We start from the raw sequence: 19,717 nt of genomic DNA on the forward strand, positions 1-19,717 counted from the left end.
AGAATATTTAGGCTAAGACTGCGAACATTTCTGGAGTTTTTCAGTTGATAAATATATTTAAAGTTCAACGGAAAAGTTTATTAAAATTAATGAGACAAAGCTTCTTCGTTATATTACCAAGATTAAATTTTTAATTTTAATTTTTCCAGTTGAAGAAATTCTTCGGACCACTTTCCTCCGAGAGTAACATTTCCCCCACGAGAGATTATTTTGAAGCCTGGAGCGAAGCTCGAATGCCCTAAACCTAGCAAATAAATTTATTCATTTTTGAAAACTTGCAAATTAAAAAGAGCCCTTAAGACGAACTTTAACGAGGTACGGCCGGCCAAATGATTCTGATACAAATCTTGGCGTGTCGAGTCCCGGAGGCGAAGGCCGGATCCTTCTCTCGTCCGCAACATGTATTGTGGGGGAAGCGGAAAGGTTGGCAGGGGGGGGGGGGGTCTTCCATTTGGTTAGATAGCGGTGAGAGAACCGAGTCTACTTCTCCGGCATTTCGGATCTCGCTTTCTCGGAGGCGAGCTTCACCGCGGAACACTCTCCAGTTGGCGGGCGTCAGGAGCGAACGGCTTACCCCTGCAGCGCGCGCTTTTCTGTCTGGCTTTCGTTTCTGGGGACAAGAAAAAAAAGCCTATATACGGAGCGAACATTTTAAAACTTATTGAAGTCTTAATTTTATCGTCGCAATATTTTGCGAGGCATCGTGATCAGGATTCAGATGTTGGCAGAAGCGTATTGTGGTAAGATGTCATTTTTTTGTTGTTTTGTCGTGTGTTTTGAAACTGTTTGATGTACTTTTTAAAGGGGTTGTGCACGGCTCTTTGCAACAGAGTCAAAAGTACCGGAAGTGGGGTAAAAATAGGAATATCTATATATCGCTATTTTCCATCATCCGTATAAAACCCTAAAAACCTTAGTTTTCAATTTGAGTTAGCAACACACGTTGCTACACGACAAACACTTTAACCTGCGAAGAAATTTACTCCTAGTTCTTAAAAAATGCCTATTCTACTTCAAAATATGTTAATTTAAATTAGTGTTGTTAATTTTCCGAAAAAATAAAATGCGGAAAAATTTCCAGAAAATTTTTCGCAAATCGGAAAAATAAAAACTTGAAACATAAATTACTTTTTAAGGGTTTTTAATGTTTTTAACTTTTTATCGATATAAAATGTCTTATATCAGTAAACATATTACAAAACTTTAATAGTGTTACATTGCTAATCAGTTTAAACTAGTCTAGAGGTTTAGTTTTACTTTTAGATTCGAAAAAATGAGGTGAAAATGCCACTTTATTTAAATTTTCAAACAATATATTAGACTTATCATGGAATGAAACCTTTTTTATTTTTTTCGGAAAAATACAGAACATTTTCCGGAAAAAAGGTCTCGGTCATTTTCCGTGGAAAATATTCCGACTTAATCGTATTTCATATTGATGTGTCCGTAAATTATTAGATTTAAATATTTGGATTTAAGCCTCGGTTACTCAAACAACAAGAGCGTTTGCGTGGCCAACACGTTGAGGAAATATTTTCTTCATTCTCTCGGCTTGGGTTTGGTCAACAATGTTTTGCAAAAATCTTGACTCGTGCATATAGATTTGTTACTTGTGGCTTGTTTGTTTTAGACTAGCAATACACTTTAAATTCCTATTTATCTATTATATTTAAATACTATTTATCTTAGGCGAAAACCTTGTCAAAATTCGAGTATTAAATTCCACAGTTTGTTTTGATTTTCATATAACAATAATATTCGACCGTGCGATTAGTAAATTTAAAAAATATTAAAACAATAATATGTAAATTAAAACGGGTAAGCTGATCCGCGTTTAGTAACTTGCATATGTTATCCCCATCGTTTATTTCCCTCTCTCTCTCTCTCTCTCTCTCAGTATCTTCCATCTCTGAAAGGGGAAAGTTCCCTGTTAAGCTTTCTCCGTGAGTCGCCAATTTGCCGCTTAATTTTTAATTTCCAAAATTTGCAATCGTCAGTAAATAGTTTTCGCGACTCTTCTTAAAAGTGTTCGTTTATTTTGCAACCCGTTCTTTCGAAAGGGTGCATTCCAAATTCTCTTTGAGATCCAAACCTCATTTTCTAAATAAATATTTAATTTCAAAGTGCACTTTGATTTCATTACTTTTATTTTAATTTTCGGAAATAATTTAGTTTTATCCGAAACTTCGCTTGGATTCGAGGAAAGATAAATTCTTAAATTGGAAAAATATTTAAAACTTTTGGTACAAACTAAAAGATTTGTTTCTAAATTTATTCCATATAGCTATGCTCAGTCAAAGTGGAAACTTCGGAATTTTACACGTCGAAATTTACAATGTATATGGAAGTGATGCTTTTTGGGAAATTTTGAAAAAAAAACATCCTATGAACTTTAGTAGATAATTACTATTTTAGACTATTATTAGCTCGAAATTTAAGCTCCATCGATCCCCCCCCCCAAAAAAAAACAAATTAAATCAGAAGCCATTTAAGCTCACTTCAGTGACGTTTTTTATTCCCCCCTCTCATGCCCCTCGACACAGTTATTATCCCAAAGTATAAAGAAATACATCATTGGTTTAATTAAATATTCTAATATCAGAATTAATCACAAACACACTATTCGGAAATTAATCAAAAAAATTTCGCAAATGATCCGACAAACAATTATTGTAAAGTGTTATATTGTTCCATTAGAAAAAGGGTGTACCAAAGTAGGTTGAATGGACGAAAAAAGCTGCCTTCATTTTTCCAACTCTACACAATTGTTTCCGAGTCATTGGCGAAATGTTTTTTGAATTTATCTTGAAAATATAGTTCTTAAAAAAAAAGGTCACCAAAACCTTCGAAATGAGAACAGGACCTCATTTTGCCAACGGACCAAAATAATTCGACGGCAGGCAAAGGGAAGTTCCTGCACAGACGAATTTACATATCAGAACAATCAGACGCGTTTGCTTCTATTTTCGATCGGTAATGTAAAGGTTTTAACGCCAAACCACCAAAACGCTCGGATTTCAACGAATAGTTTACGATGTAGTATCCAATAGAGTAAATAGGTGGGGTGGCGAAGTGGCTAACACTTTCGCCTCGCGGCAAAAGCAGCCTCGATCGATCCCAACTTGTGGCACTTGGTGAAAACTCCGATAAACACCTTCCGCGTTGAGTTTGCAAGTTCTCTTCCCACTGGCTAAAGGTTTTGTTGAGGTTAACGGTAATAGTGAGTGTAGGGAGCTGTTGGCTCTCGTGGCATGAAGGGCTTTCCACCACCAACCTACGCGTTGTAACCCGACCTACTGATTTAAGGCATTATAAGTCGCTAGATGACTTGGGCCTAAGTTGGTGCCAAGGGTACTAGCCTAGCTGAAAATACTATTAAGAAAAATTGTCAACCGAACAATTTAAGAAGTAGAAAGTACAAGATTTTACTACTAAACCTAACGTTTATCAATAATGTTTGTCTTAGTAATAAAAGACTTGTAGCACCCTGAAGGCGTATCTTGCTGGAGCAGAGCAATTTTAGTTATATTGAAAGTACGGTTTTCACAAACACTTTTTTCTTAAATTGCAACCGTCGGTGGCTTCGCATCTTTTAAGCCAACATAACTTAAATAAGTAACAGAAAGAATCAATTAGTGAAGTCAAAGACGCCCACAACATGACCTTTGGTTAATGCACTTTTTCCAAATGTCCTGGACGGGCAATCAAATGAGTAAGGACGCTAGAAACTTAAACCCAAAGAGGGATGCCATTTTAATCACATGTGATTAATTTGACGTTCCAGCTGACGTATTATTCCAGCAAAATTAGAATTTTGGAAATAAAGTATTTAGCGTTAGAGAGTTGTACTTGAAAAAGAAACGTTACCATTCCCACCCATTCCCGTTGAAAAAAAAATACATTCCCATCCCATTTTCGTTGATTAATTTATCTTCAATCATTTGACATAAACTTTTCGAATACTCCTTACCGTTTCCGAAATCCCCATTCCCGATTCAAAATATTGAGAACTGATGAAAAATCCATTCCCCATTTCCGAACTAAAAATTTCCTTTCTATTCATATCTACCCTTACTTTACCTTTTATATCCATTCCCTGACCCAAAATTACCTTTTCCATTCGTTCCCTACCTCAAAATTACCTTTTCTGTCCAATCCCTTTTCCATTAAGTTCGTAACCCAAATTTATCCTTTCCATACAGTTCCTAACCCGAATTTATCCTTTCCATACTGTTCCTAACCCGAATTTACCTTTTCCATACAGTTTTTAACCCAAATTTACCTTTTCCATACTGTTCTTAACCCAAATTTACCTTTTCCATACACTCCCTAACTAAAATTTATTCTTTCAATACAGTCCCTAACCCCAATTTATCCTTCCCATACAGTCCCTAACCCGAATTTATCCTTTCCATACAGTCCCTAACCCGAATTCATCCTTCCCATACAGTCCCTAACCCGAATTTATCCTTTCCATACTGCTATTAACCCAAATTTACCTTTTCCATACAGTTCTTAACCCAAATTTACCTTTTCCATACTGTTCTTAACCCAAATTTACCTTTTCCATACAGTTCTTAACCCAAATTTACCTTTTCCATACAGTTCCTAACTAAAATTTATCCTTTCCATACAGTCCCTAACCCGAATTTATCCTTCCCATACAGTCCCTAACCCAAATTTACCTTTTCCATACAGTTCTTAACCCAAATTTACCCTTTCCATACAGTTCCTAACCTAAATTTACCCTTTTCATACAGTTCCTAACCCAAATTTACCCTTTCCATACAGTTCCTAACCTAAATTTTCCTTCTTCATACAGTTCCTAACCCAAATTTATCTGAACTCATACTCTAGCATGGGGGCAGGTCTAGTTACGCAAGTATTTAGTGAAGTATTGGCAAACGCTCTAGAATTTGAGTTCGGTGAACGCCACCGTAGAATTAGAGTTCAGAATATGCTCTAGAATAAAAATTCATTGACTTGAGTCGTAATTAATCAATATTATTTAAAAAAGATTTTGACGGTATCAACTCTATAAATTTAAAAGATTTAATTTTTTTGGGCAAACATTTAGTTTTTTGGAATTAATTTGATTAATTCGAATTAAATTTATGGTTATTTAGTGGATTGAAGGATCCTTCCTATAATAATCAGCTAGGCAAAACACCCGAGGCACTACCGTAGACCCAAGTCAGCTAGCAACTTTTAAAGGTGTCCGGGTGAAATTGCGTAGGAGGGTGATGGCAAGCCATTCGTGCCACGTGAGCCAACAGCTCCATACACTAACTATTATTGTTAACCTCATCCAGTTTTTATCTAAAGGGAAAACGGAAGACCTTTAACCTATGGGGAAAGAATTTGCAAACTCAACGCAAAAGGATTGGTTCATAGATAAAATAACTTCGTATATAGATAGGAAACTTCAATGGGGCAAACTGACTCTCACGAGATTGCCCTGACATCTAGTGACTGCGCCAGTTGGCTGTGTTCTCAAGAGCGTAGAACGTATTGAGAAATTTGAGGTCGGAGTTTTGGGAATAAACGTATTTTGCAAGGTAAATGTCTTCAAATATACCAGAAATAGCGTTTAAAACAAACTTGAAATCTTTACTGAATGCTATTTCTTTAGTGCTATTTATTTAAATTTGCTCTCAGTTCAAGAAAATGTACTTACATATAGCTCGCTCAAGCCTTGCAATTGGGATTGCGTTACACCAGGGTTCTAGCACGTACTTCGAGTTGTGCGAGCTTATCCAAATAATATTATTCGGGTGCCGCCACCAGATGTCGGCCAAAATTCTGGCGTCACTTCTACAACATGAAGTTTCCTATCTATATACGAAGTTATTTTATCTATGGATTGGTTCTTACAGTATTTGCAGGAATATCAAATAGAAATGGATGGACTGCCCAAATCAGTCGCAGTTGAGAGATTGTTTACGGTTTTCAGAGAACAGTCAAATCAATTCCAGCTAGGATACGTTTTCTTTCATGAAAATTCTAAGTTTGTCTTATCAAGGCATATAAATCAGGATTGTTGGAATAAGAATTCAGTAAACAACGAACATCTACTATGATCTGTTGCACATTGCGCAAAATGGGGATCGATTTAAAGATCTGTTTGGAATTATTTAAGCTCCGCAAACTGGAAACTCTCTAAATGAATACGAATGGAAATTTTAATTAATCATTCTTAAGCAATATCATTAACATTTAATAAATGAAAAATATACAGCAAATGCTTTTCGTTCAGACTTTCTTTAAAACGCGAGATCATTACAAAATATCACTTAAAGCAATTTAGTTTATTTTCTAAAAGAAATATTTCTCATGTTTATCTTAAGTGAAAGACTGAAGGCTTTCTTCACTAAAATCAAATCGGTTTTTTTTAATTTAATTACTGGTCGGTGTCTTCTCATTATTTTATTAACACTTTTCTTAAACTCGGCTGCCCAAAGTTGCAGGCGTTTTTTTCCTTTCTAGCCGCCATTTTCCAAGATGGCGGCAAAAGCACAAGGGGAATACCGCTGTCGCTCATAAACGCCAAAGTGAGATTTTAGATATTTAAGTATCTGTGTTTGTTGATCAATTCATTGCTTATGAAACGAAATTATATTTAAAAAATTATGATGAAAATTATAATTAAAAAAAGTCGTACCTGCGACAATTTACCCATGAATAATATTGCAAAAATGCAAATTTCAAAGAGCTCATCCAAGTTGGGGCTGGAACGCGTTATGCATTGCACTATAACTGTAAATAATGCGGTACTAATCTTGACCGTTCAGAGTGTTAGCACCATCCCCCTCCCCCAAATTTAGAAATGCGAACGAAATTTTTCAAAATATTTTAGCGAAACCCATGAAACCACTATAGCGGAACACTAGGGTTCCAAGTCACACAGTTTGGGAACCCACTGCCGAAGGCGATTGACTTTTCCAACAGGTTATAGTTTTTTATAAGCAAAATACAGACACTTTTAGACGTTCGTATTTCCCCTTTGTTATTTTTTGTATGGGCCATATTCTATCGATTAAATCAAACTAAAATCATAGCCTGCAGAGCTCGCGCTTAAGAACGTCAATTTTAAATAACTGGCGTTTCCCTATGGCATTTTAAATTCAGTCGAAAGGCCTCTCCATAGTCCACAAAGAAGAAAGCAATTATGAAGATAAACAAATCAGAAAAGGTTACCTCTCGAAACCGAGCGAGTGTTTTTAGAAATCCATTTTTATATACCTACTCAATAATTCAACATTATTTTCCTCCAGTAAGACTTTTTCAAAGCTTTTTAAATTTCGCTGAGCCTTGGCCTCTAAGCGTAACAATGCGACCGGATGAGATTATATTAGCGGAAGTATTGTTTATGAATCCGAAACCGAGTATAGGTGTATTTTTCTCGACGGACCTTGCGTCTAGGTATCTCGAAATCGTTTCACGTCATTTCGACTATATGAAGAAAGGACATAGTAAAAATAATTCGCCAAGTGTGTCGTGCTTAAGTATATTACGTTATTTATGATAAAATAAAATATAATTGAGATTCTAAATAAGTAAAATAAATAATCAGCTAGCTATGCTAATACCCAAGGCACCACCTTAGGCCTAGGTCATCAAGCGACTTTTAAAGCCATTCAGGTGGCCGGGTTACAATGCGTAGGAGGGTGGTGGCAAGCCCTTCATGCCACGCGAACCAACAGCTCCCTACACTAACTATTACCGTTAAAGGGAATATAACCTCTGGTATTTCTGTCGCCCTCCGAGGGTTCCGATATTGTCCGCTGATTGTGAAGTTAATTAAAGGAAATTGATAGGGTCTTCCAAAAAGAACGTGTTGGAGGTTCTATTCCCTTTAACCCCGTCAAGTTTTAATGGAAGGGGAAACCGAAGAGCTCGAGGGAAAACCCCTTAAACCAGCGGGGAGAGAACTTGCAAACTCAACGCAGAAGGGTAATTTACCAACACAGAAAAAACAACGTTTAGGCGCTAAATGTTTAAATTATAAACGCATTTAATCGCCAAATGATTAAGTTTTAACGCGTTTAAGCGCCAAGCGTTTAACTTATAAACGCGTTAAAGCGCCAAGTGTTTAGCTGATAAACGCGTTAAAGCATCAAAGTGTTTAGCTGATATACGCGTTAAAGCATCAAAGTGTTTAGCTGATAAACGCGTTAAAGTGCCAAGTGTTTAGTTGATAAATGCGTTAAAGCATAAAAGTGTTTACACTGCAAATAAAATGTTCAATTATACATCACTAAAGTTAAGCCTTTGGAGCATCGAAGGTGCGCAGCAAAATTGGATCACTAATCACTTGTAGATCACTTTAGGCACATGTAATTATGTCACTTTTGATGAAACTAAGCACTTGCCAATTTCAGAATTACACGTGCACTGGTTTTATTAAGTGCATGAGGAACTCTTAAATAAGTTCGCGCGCTTATAGCCTTGAGAAGAAGCGCGAAACACGTTTATTTGGTAAACACCTGGTGGCAATTAAACACCAATAGCTTTTTTTAAACACTATAGTTATGTTGTCGATTAGCTGACGTTCTGTTTAAATATTAAATGCATTTTGTGCTCTTCTCTTGCCACTATTGTGTTTACCTTTTATCTGTTTAAAAATTCAACACTTAGGTGTTTCAAATTTAAACAGAAAATGATGTGTACACTTCTTAAACATGTGTATTTATTTATTTTGTGTTGAAAACCTAAACGTTGTTTGTTCTGTGAAGGATGTCATACTAACGATAAGTACGTTACTTATAATAAAATTAATTATAATTACAAATCCTAATAAGAAAACAAATAAACTAAGAGGCACAATTAAATATATTACGTTACTTTTCATAAAGTTAAATGTAATTGGGAACTATCATAAGTAAAATAGTTAACCAAGTTGTATTAAAATATTACGTTATTTTTGATAAAATTATATACATAATTGGGATCCTTAATAATTAACCAATGTGTCATACTTATGACATTTCCGTTACTTATGATAAAGTTAAATGTAATTGGGATTCTTAATATAATTAACCAAGTTTGCCATATCTAAGATAATAATAGATGTAATTGGGATTCTTAATATAATGAACCAAAAGTGTCATACTTACGATAAAATTAAATGTAATTGGGATACTTAATATAATTAACCAAGTTTGTCCTACTTAAGATAGTAATAGATGTAATTGGGATTCTTAAAATAATCAACCAAGTGTGTCATACTTACGATAAAATTAAATGTAATTGGGATTCTTAATTTAATTAACCAAGTTTGCCATGCTTAAGATAATAATAGATGTAATTGGGATTCTTAATATAATTAACCAAGTTTGCCATACTTTAGATAAAATTAAATGTAATTGAGATTCTTTAGATAATTAACCAAGTGCGTCGTATGTTATTTATGATAAAAGTACATGTAATAAGAATCGTGAATAAGAACCCTTCGAAAGTAGTTCTTAAGCCGAGTATACAGAAATAGTTAGCTAGCAAAGAAAAAATCGCCAATTAAATTGGCAAAGTGAGAACTGGGAATGAAGTGGCACTCCATTCCTTTTTATTCGAAAGCAAAGCGGTTCAATTAACGCGGTGTAAGAGGAAGGAAAAAATGAAAGTTGGGAAATTTCGAACGATGGGAAGACGTAGAATGTATGGAAGGTTTGATAAATAAAAGATGTTGGCGATCGGGGGTTTCGGGGAGAGCTAATAGCATTTAGCCACAGTCTGTCTTCCATTATTCAGACCAGTCGCCGACAAACTGCGGCGCTGTCCTCGTATGATGGCTGGCCCGCTGGACGAGGAGGAACTCGCTTCCTGGGACCAGACGCGCGGACACCACCTCAACAAGCTGACCAAAGGCAAGATATAGGCTGCCGCTACATTCGTGAAACCTCACGTGGAGGGAAAAGCGTGCTGTAATAATGCTTTAATATGAATTAAATTTAATTCGTTTAATATTAATTTAATTCTTCATTTTGAATTAATATAAATTTAATTCTTCATTTTGAATTAATATAAATTTAATTCTTCATTTTGAATTAATATAAATTTAATTCTTCATTTGAATTAATATAAATTTAATTCTTCATTTTGAATTAATATAAATTTAATTCTTCATTTTGAATTAATATAAATTTAATTCTTCATTTTGAATTAATATAAATTTAACTCTTCATTTTTAATTAGTATTAATTTAATTCTTCATTTTGATTTAATATTAATTTAATTCTCCCTTTGGGATTAATATTAATTTAATTATTAATTGAACTTTTTATTTTTAATTGATTTCTTAAATTACCTTTATTATCAATTGATTTCTTAATTTAGCTTTAATGATAATTAACTCTTAATTTTAATTTGATATTAATTTAACTCTTCATAATAATTCAATATTATTTAACTCTTCATTATAATTTAATATTAATTTAAATTTTCATTATAATTTAATATTAATATAACTCTTCATTATAATTTAATATTAATCTAACTCTTCATTATAATTTAATATTAATATAACTCTTCATTGTAATTTAATATTAAGCTAACTCTTCATTATAATTTAATATTAATCTAACTCTTCATTATAATTTAATATTAATATAACTCTTCATTGTAATTTAATATTAATCTAACTCTTCATTATAATTGAATATTAATATAATTATAAAATTCGGCTTTTAAGTTTAACCTGAAACAGGAATCGATACCCCTACATGGAATGCTTATCCTGGCGTATCGCGTATGGTAAGATCACTCTGACGGCTTTGGCCCCGCCCACGAATGAAAAAATCCCCTTTGCGCGCGCTCCCCTCTCACATTGTTGTTTGTTAAGTTAACGTAGTGACGTCAAAAAAACCGTCAGCCACATCGAGACGAACATCTGCCGCGATAAGCATTCCAAGTAGAGGTATGGATTCCGGCCTTAAGTCAATGTTACCTTCGACAACTACCAAAGGCGGGGATTGTTCGGCCTCCGCTGGAAATATAGTTTGCTAGATAAAGTGATCTATGTGAAATATTATTAAATTAGGAGTTACATGTAGGTTAATTTATTGACTGCCACTAATGTGAAGTAAGAGCTCGTAAGGGCTTTCAAAAAATTTTGTATTTTCATAAAAATATTTTTCCAATTAAAAATTGAATCTAAAGTATCAACGTGACGAAAGTACCTCAACCACCGTCATCATAAAGTTTGTGGCAACCCTGTTCAAAACGATTTTACAACTAAGGACTAACGATTGAACATAAAACGGCAAATTAATGAAATGAACTAGAACCCGACGCCGCGAAATTTTGATCGGCGGTGGCGAGCCGGTCAATTTTAGTTGGTGGCGGCGGCGCGAACGGCGTACGCCGATTTTGTTGCGGCGGCGGCGTTGAATTAAAATGTGATAAAAATCAATTGTGTTTATCAAATTGATAGAGTGAGATAAATTCTATCAAATAATTTGCATTTTTACTTTTTCATCAAATTGAAAAAATTTGAAAATTTTTATTTTTTTTCGTCAATTTTGTTAATTTTTTCTAGTTTTTGCATTTTAAGAAATTTAAATTTTTTTGTAAAATTTTCCAAGAGGAATTTTTAAAAATCCCATGGTTTTTTTGGTAAGGAATTTTCCATTTGATGTTGTCAAAAACCTTTTCGGTTGGCATGGCAAAAATTATGCCCGTTGAAACTTTTGGGAATTGTCATGATTCATTAAGGCATACTTAACCCCCGAGTTTGAACCAAATCGGTGTGTTACACCCAATGAGGTAGAATAATTAGAGATCCAAACAAATATGGGATTCGCGGGACACGTTTTATTTGAGTCGGAGAATTAGGCTTAATTTTCAACTTTTTCCAATCGTGTTGGCGCCATCTGTTTCTATAAGCAGACAGTTTAGAAAAATATGTTAAGGTTTAGTTTTCCAATAACACGATCGATGGCGCCAACACGATTTGATTCAGTTCATTTACTAGGCCTAACTCTCCAACTCAACAAATACTGTCCCGCGAAACGGTAGGTCCTGGAAGGTGGATTTGGATCTCTTTTTATTCTACCTCATTGGTTACAACTTACACCTCGGGTAGTCTCCTTGTGAGTGCAACCGGGAGACCCTGCTTCAACTTTTGCAGACGATGGGGTAGACAAGCGAGCCTAGCGAGGCAGCGACTGCGAGCATGGCGCTATATAGCGTCCAAGCTGCGAGGCGAGTGCACGAAACACACAGACGGGTTGGAGAAAGAACAAGATTTTCGTTGGAAACCGCAAAAAGCGCGTGGCAGCATTTTAGACAGAATTAATCAGCGTCGCGCTGGAAAATAAACGTCGGCGGCGGTGGCGCGCCGTCTAAATTTTAAAATCGGCGGCGGCGTTGAAAAAAAAAATCAGCGTCGGTGGCGCGTCGGGGTCTAAAATGAGCACGTTGATTTTTTCGCGCGAGCTTGAGTGCAAAGTCCGTTATTTGTGAGATATTTATCCGTGTGTACTCTTATTTGAAAATCGCGCCTTCAAAAAACGCAAGAGGGCTAAGGCCATCTATTGAGCAGATAATGAAGTTACTCGGATGTTTATTAATGTGAAATTCCGACCGCTTTAGATGTCTCACTTAACATTGATTTCGAGTACGGTTATAGGACTCCATATTCCTAGAACAGACAACGACGAAGCGAAAAGTCCTCTATATACTCCCCTTTAAAGCATACATGGGCAAAACTCCGGAGAAAACCTTCAATATCGGAGTGAGCCGGAGGGAACGTGGAGGTACACATTTTTCCCTCTACCCTCTTTCGTCAGCCCTCCGGAGTGAAAAAATTAACTCCGTTAGCCCTCCACGGCATAAATGTCCCACTCCGCTGTATTCCCTCCAATCTCCGAAACATAACTGCCTCGTCCCCGCTTTATCCCTCCACACTCCGGAGTGAAAATATCTTCCGGTTTACGTCCCGCCAGAGGTATGCAAGATTCCGGAGATAAACTTCAAGATCCGGAGAGAATGGGATAGGGTGTTTGTGAAAATGTTTTCCCTCCACCCTCTGTATGAAACAATTTACTCCGTCGGCCCTCCAAAGCATAAATGTATCCCTCCGCTCTATGCACTCCCATCTCCGAAACAAGTTGTACTAGGAGGCAGAGCCATTAACGTAGACAATCGTTACTAATCACAACATACATGTACATTTATTGTAGGGAACTTACGCTTTAAGTTATGTACTGAATATTCAGATCTGCCAAAAGTAATTGTTAAAGAAAATGATTACGTCCAACACCTAGTTAGACAAAGTAGACAAAAAAAAATGCGTCTTCCATTTCAACGTGGTTACGAGTAAGATCCTAAAACGAAGATTTGTTGCCCAAATTTACGCTTATTTTTTGTTTTTTTCTACAACTGGGGTAATATCAATCCGAGGTTTCGTGGTCGTGCTCTCCAGGACATCGCCATTGAAAACACCATCCTTGCCTACTACGTCGCCTCTTCTCGAGAGAGCGTCAGGACCATAGAAATCTCATAGGTAACTAGAATGCTGCCGCCTACGGCCGAGCTTGACGCCAGTTCGCCTTGAATCTTCAGCCAATGAGAGGCCATAGAGTGGTTCCGCCAAGGAGGATAATAATCCTCCTTGGATCCGCTACTATAGCGGGAGATAGGTGACGTCATTCTCTCTGGTTACATTAAATTCTTGGCAGAACCACTCTTTGAGCTCTGATTGGCTGAGATCTGGCTATCGTCTGCCACGGCGTTTGGCCCATTTGCCAGTTACACGGCAGCATTCTAGTTACCTATGAGATTTCTATGGTCAGGACTGCCAGCTTCAACTTAGGGTTGGATCGAATTGTTCTTTGTTTATTTTCGAAAACCTATAACTGAAATGCACATGTTTCCTACAATTTCTTAAAGGCTATTGCCTCATAGTACAACTCGTTTTTTTCACGGCCTCTAAACTCACAAGCCAGTGATAAATAGGTCTTTTTCGACCGAACGAAATATATTGTTAAATTTTCATTTATACTCTACAACTTTTCCATTGGAACATGTTGCGTGACACTAACCGGTGAAAAACTAATTTTTCCAAAACCGCGAAAAATATGAAATTAAGAAAATATACCCTTAAAATTTCAGAAACCTAGGATAAACACCTTTAGAGAAAAATGGCCTGATCTATCAAATTGAGACACCCTGTATAGTATTATTATTACCATATATATAGTACCTTATTATTATATTATATTATATTTATAATATAAGTAATATTTTACTCAGAGTGTTCTAAGGTACATGTATCAAGCAGTGGCGTAGCTACAAATCTCGCGCGCTTAGACAGGCGAATCTAGTGTTCAAATAATTGTAGCCGAAAGATAAGTGTAAGCCACGGTCACACGATCGCTCGAATCCTGGTTTCAAGGCGAGATTTTCTCAATTTCATTGGTCAAAACTGGCAACGAAACCGACTTAAACGGACTTCTACGGCCTGGTGTGACAGTGGCTTTAGATTTGTTCTGTACACCCTAAACCTGGCATTAGTGAGAAGTTAGAAGAACTTCCATCGTCACAGATTAACGACTGCTACAATTGACATTATTTATTTGCGGACTACGAAGTTTGAGTTTAAAAAAGAAAACTAAATCATTATAAAACCACTGAAAACGTAGATAGGAAATTTGTAGCTCTGTAGAAGTAACTTTGTTTTAACGAAAAAAACCAAATCTGATAAAAAAACATTACACAAAATTTTTGAGGTTTCATTTGAGACTTTCCACCAAACTTGTCAAATCTGAAACGGTTTCACATAATGTTAATTTTTTGACTATTTTAAAGTTTATATTGCACCGAAACAGTGTAATGGACTTAGAAAAATTATCACTTTAATATTCGATTTCGTAAGTAAAATAACTATGTCTCGAGTATAAACCATATTTTTGATATACGGAAATCAGAGCCCAGGATTATCGAAGGGTAATGTTGATCACCTTTCCCCCCCAAGGCGTTATTTCACAATTGTTATTGTAGCCAATGGGTTCTAACACATACAATTTTCTACTTACGCCTACCTAAAACCATGCAGATACTCCTATCAATTAACATACATACATACACACGCACATACATACCTTCCTACATACTGAACTAAACCACAAATCATTATAATATTTTATTAAAATTTTAAATAATAATTGTACAATATTTCTATATAACCATGATCTTTGTGTTACTTGTGCAAGTTTATGAATTCGTTTGATTGGCTAAAAAATGATAACATTTCCATAATTACATAAAATAAAATGTCATGTATTATAGGAAGGCGTTATTTCATTAAACACATTATTTTTTAGACGTAGAGAGTCCTGAATAAAACTCCGGAGTTCTGGAGGGAATCGTAAAAACCTCCAGCACTTCCCCCTCCACCCCTCTACCCTCCAGTCATAGTGGCAGTCTTTTTCCCTCCGCCTGAAGAGTATCGCACTAGCATTTTCCCTCCGTCCCTCCGCCTGAAGATTATCGCTCCAACACTTTCCCCTCCGTCCCTCCACCCTCCAATCGTAGTGGTATTGTTTTTCCCTCCGTCCCTCCGTCTGAAGACTAACGCTCCAACACTTTTCCCTCCGTCCCTCCACCCTCCAATCGTAGTGGTATTGTTTTTCCCTCCGTCCCTCCGTCTGAAGACTATCGCTCCAACACTTTTCCCTCCGTCCCTCCACCCTCCAATCGTAGTGGTATTGTTTTTCCCTCCGTCCCTCCGTCTGAAGACTATCGCTCCAACACTTTTCCCTCCGTCCCTCCACCCTCCAATCGTAGTGGTATTGTTTTTCCCTCCGTCCCTCCGTCTGAAGACTATCGCTCCAACACTTTTCCCTCCGTCCCTCCACCCTCCAATCGTAGTGGTATTGTTTTTCCCTCCGTCCCTCCGTCTGAAGACTATCGCTCCAACACTTTTCCCTCCGTCCCTCCACCCTCCAATCGTAGTGGTATTGTTTTTCCCTCCGTCCCTCCGTCTGAAGACTATCGCTCCAACACTTTTCCCTCCGTCCCTCCACCCTCCAATCGTAGTGGTATTGTTTTTCCCTACGTCCCTCCGTCTGAAGACTATCGCTCCAACACTTTTCCCTCCGTCCCTCCACCCTCCAATCGTAGTGGTATTGTTTTTCCCTCCGTCCCTCCGTCTGAAGACTATCGCTCCAACACTTTTCCCTCCGTCCCTCCACCCTCCAATCGTAGTGGTATTGTTTTTCCCTCCGTCCCTCCGTCTGAAGACTATCGCTCCAACACTTTTCCCTCCGTCCCTCCACCCTCCAATCGTAGTGGTATTGTTTTTCCCTCCGTCCCTCCGTCTGAAGACTATCGCTCCAACACTTTTCCCTCCGTCCCTCCACCCTCCAATCGTAGTGGTATTGTTTTTCCCTCCGTCCCTCCGTCTGAAGACTATCGCTCCAACACTTTTCCCTCCGTCCCTCCACCCTCCAATCGTAGTGGTATTGTTTTTCCCTCCGTCCCTCCGTCTGAAGACTATCGCTCCAACACTTTTCCCTCCGTCCCTCCACCCTCCAATCGTAGTGGTATTGTTTTTCCCTCCGTCCCTCCGTCTGAAGACTATCGCTCCAACACTTTTCCCTCCGTCCCTCCACCCTCCAATCGTAGTGGTATTGTTTTTCCCTACGTCCCTCCGTCTGAAGACTATCGCTCCAACACTTTTCCCTCCGTCCCTCCACCCTCCAATCGTAGTGGTATTGTTTTTCCCTCCGTCCCTCCGTCTGAAGACTATCGCTCCAACACTTTTCCCTCCGTCCCTCCACCCTCCAATCGTAGTGGTATTGTTTTTCCCTCCGTCCCTCCGGCTGAAGACTATCGCTCCAACACTTTTCCCTCCGTCCCTCCACCCTCCAATCGTAGTGGTATTGTTTTTCCCTCCGTCCCTCCGTCTGAAGACTATCGCTCCAACACTTTTCCCTCCGTCCCTCCACCCTCCAATCGTAGTGGTATTGTTTTTCCCTCCGTCCCTCCGTCTGAAGACTATCGCTCCAACACTTTTCCCTCCGTCCCTCCACCCTCCAATCGTAGTGGTATTGTTTTTCCCTACGTCCCTCCGTCTGAAGACTATCGCTCCAACACTTTTCCCTCCGTCCCTCCACCCTCCAATCGTAGTGGTATTGTTTTTCCCTCCGTCCCTCCGTCTGAAGACTATCGCTCCAACACTTTTCCCTCCGTCCCTCCACCCTCCAATCGTAGTGGTATTGTTTTTCCCTCCGTCCCTCCGTCTGAAGACTATCGCTCCAACACTTTTCCCTCCGTCCCTCCACCCTCCAATCGTAGTGGTATTGTTTTTCCCTACGTCCCTCCGTCTGAAGACTATCGCTCCAACACTTTTCCCTCCGTCCCTCCACCCTCCAATCGTAGTGGTATTGTTTTTCCCTCCGTCCCTCCGTCTGAAGACTATCGCTCCAACACTTTTCCCTCCGTCCCTCCACCCTCCAATCGTAGTGGTATTGTTTTTCCCTCCGTCCCTCCGGCTGAAGACTATCGCTCCAACACTTTTCCCTCCGTCCCTCCACCCTCCAATCGTAGTGGTATTGTTTTTCCCTCCGTCCCTCCGTCTGAAGACTATCGCTCCAACACTTTTCCCTCCGTCCCTCCACCCTCCAATCGTAGTGGTATTGTTTTTCCCTCCGTCCCTCCGTCTGAAGACTATCGCTCCAACACTTTTCCCTCCGTCCCTCCACCCTCCAATCGTAGTGGTATTGTTTTTCCCTACGTCCCTCCGTCTGAAGACTATCGCTCCAACACTTTTCCCTCCGTCCCTCCACCCTCCAATCGTAGTGGTATTGTTTTTCCCTACGTCCCTCCGTCTGAAGACTATCGCTCCAACACTTTTCCCTCCGTCCCTCCACCCTCCAATCGTAGTGGTATTGTTTTTCCCTCCGTCCCTCCGTCTGAAGACTATCGCTCCAACACTTTTCCCTCCGTCCCTCCACCCTCCAATCGTAGTGGTATTGTTTTTCCCTCCGTCCCTCCGTCTGAAGACTATCGCTCCAACACTTTTCCCTCCGTCCCTCCACCCTCCAATCGTAGTGGTATTGTTTTTCCCTACGTCCCTCCGTCTGAAGACTATCGCTCCAACACTTTTCCCTCCGTCCCTCCACCCTCCAATCGTAGTGGTATTGTTTTTCCCTCCGTCCCTCCGTCTGAAGACTATCGCTCCAACACTTTTCCCTCCGTCCCTCCACCCTCCAATCGTAGTGGTATTGTTTTTCCCTCCGTCCCTCCGGCTGAAGACTATCGCTCCAACACTTTTCCCTCCGTCCCTCCACCCTCCAATCGTAGTGGTATTGTTTTTCCCTCCGTCCCTCCGTCTGAAGACTATCGCTCCAACACTTTTCCCTCCGTCCCTCCACCCTCCAATCGTAGTGGTATTGTTTTTCCCTCCGTCCCTCCGGCTGAAGACTATCGCTCCAACACTTTTCCCTCCGTCCCTCCACCCTCCAATCGTAGTGGTATTGTTTTTCCCTACGTCCCTCCGTCTGAAGACTATCGCTCCAACACTTTTCCCTCCGTCCCTCCACCCTCCAATCGTAGTGGTATTGTTTTTCCCTCCGTCCCTCCGTCTGAAGACTATCGCTCCAACACTTTTCCCTCCGTCCCTCCACCCTCCAATCGTAGTGGTATTGTTTTTCCCTCCGTCCCTCCGTCTGAAGACTATCGCTCCAACACTTTTCCCTCCGTCCCTCCACCCTCCAATCGTAGTGGTATTGTTTTTCCCTCCGTCCCTCCGGCTGAAGACTATCGCTCCAACACTTTTCCCTCCGTCCCTCCACCCTCCAATCGTAGTGGTATTGTTTTTCCCTCCGTCCCTCCGTCTGAAGACTATCGCTCCAACACTTTTCCCTCCGTCCCTCCACCCTCCAATCGTAGTGGTATTGTTTTTCCCTACGTCCCTCCGTCTGAAGACTATCGCTCCAACACTTTTCCCTCCGTCCCTCCACCCTCCAATCGTAGTGGTATTGTTTTTCCCTCCGTCCCTCCGTCTGAAGACTATCGCTCCAACACTTTTCCCTCCGTCCCTCCACCCTCCAATCGTAGTGGTATTGTTTTTCCCTCCGTCCCTCCGGCTGAAGACTATCGCTCCAACACTTTTCCCTCCGTCCCTCCACCCTCCAATCGTAGTGGTATTGTTTTTCCCTCCGTCCCTCCGTCTGAAGACTATCGCTCCAACACTTTTCCCTCCGTCCCTCCACCCTCCAATCGTAGTGGTATTGTTTTTCCCTCCGTCCCTCCGTCTGAAGACTATCGCTCCAACACTTTTCCCTCCGTCCCTCCACCCTCCAATCGTAGTGGTATTGTTTTTCCCTCCGTCCCTCCGTCTGAAGACTATCGCTCCAACACTTTTCCCTCCGTCCCTCCACCCTCCAATCGTAGTGGTATTGTTTTTCCCTCCGTCCCTCCGGCTGAAGACTATCGCTCCAACACTTTTCCCTCCGTCCCTCCACCCTCCAATCGTAGTGGTATTGTTTTTCCCTCCGTCCCTCCGGCTGAAGACTATCGCTCCAACACTTTTCCCTCCGTCCCTCCACCCTCCAATCGTAGTGGTATTGTTTTTCCCTCCGTCCCTCCGTCTGAAGACTATCGCTCCAACACTTTTCCCTCCGTCCCTCCACCCTCCAATCGTAGTGGTATTGTTTTTCCCTACGTCCCTCCGTCTGAAGACTATCGCTCCAACACTTTTCCCTCCGTCCCTCCA

General features: G+C 39.6%; 1 protein-coding gene across 2 annotated transcripts in view; it reads left to right on the top strand.

Annotated features, from left to right (window-relative positions):
• The first annotated feature begins 703 nt into the window (after nucleotides 1–703).
• ASPP (Ankyrin-repeat, SH3-domain, and Proline-rich-region containing Protein) overlaps nucleotides 704–19,717 on the top strand; it is a 183,469-nt gene continuing 164,455 nt past the window's right edge. For both annotated transcript variants that reach the window (XM_090173941.1, XM_090173942.1), the window contains exon 1: nucleotides 704–740. In XM_090173941.1, coding sequence (XP_090030067.1) covers nucleotides 719–740 — 22 coding nt within the window. In that variant the 5' untranslated portion in view covers nucleotides 704–718. The remainder of the gene's footprint in view (nucleotides 741–19,717) is intronic.

Source organism: Leiobunum rupestre, chromosome 4 (genome assembly GCF_980474605.1).
Source record: "Leiobunum rupestre chromosome 4, qqLeiRupe1.1.hap1, whole genome shotgun sequence".
NCBI classification, from domain to species: Eukaryota; Metazoa; Arthropoda; class Arachnida; order Opiliones; family Sclerosomatidae; genus Leiobunum; species Leiobunum rupestre.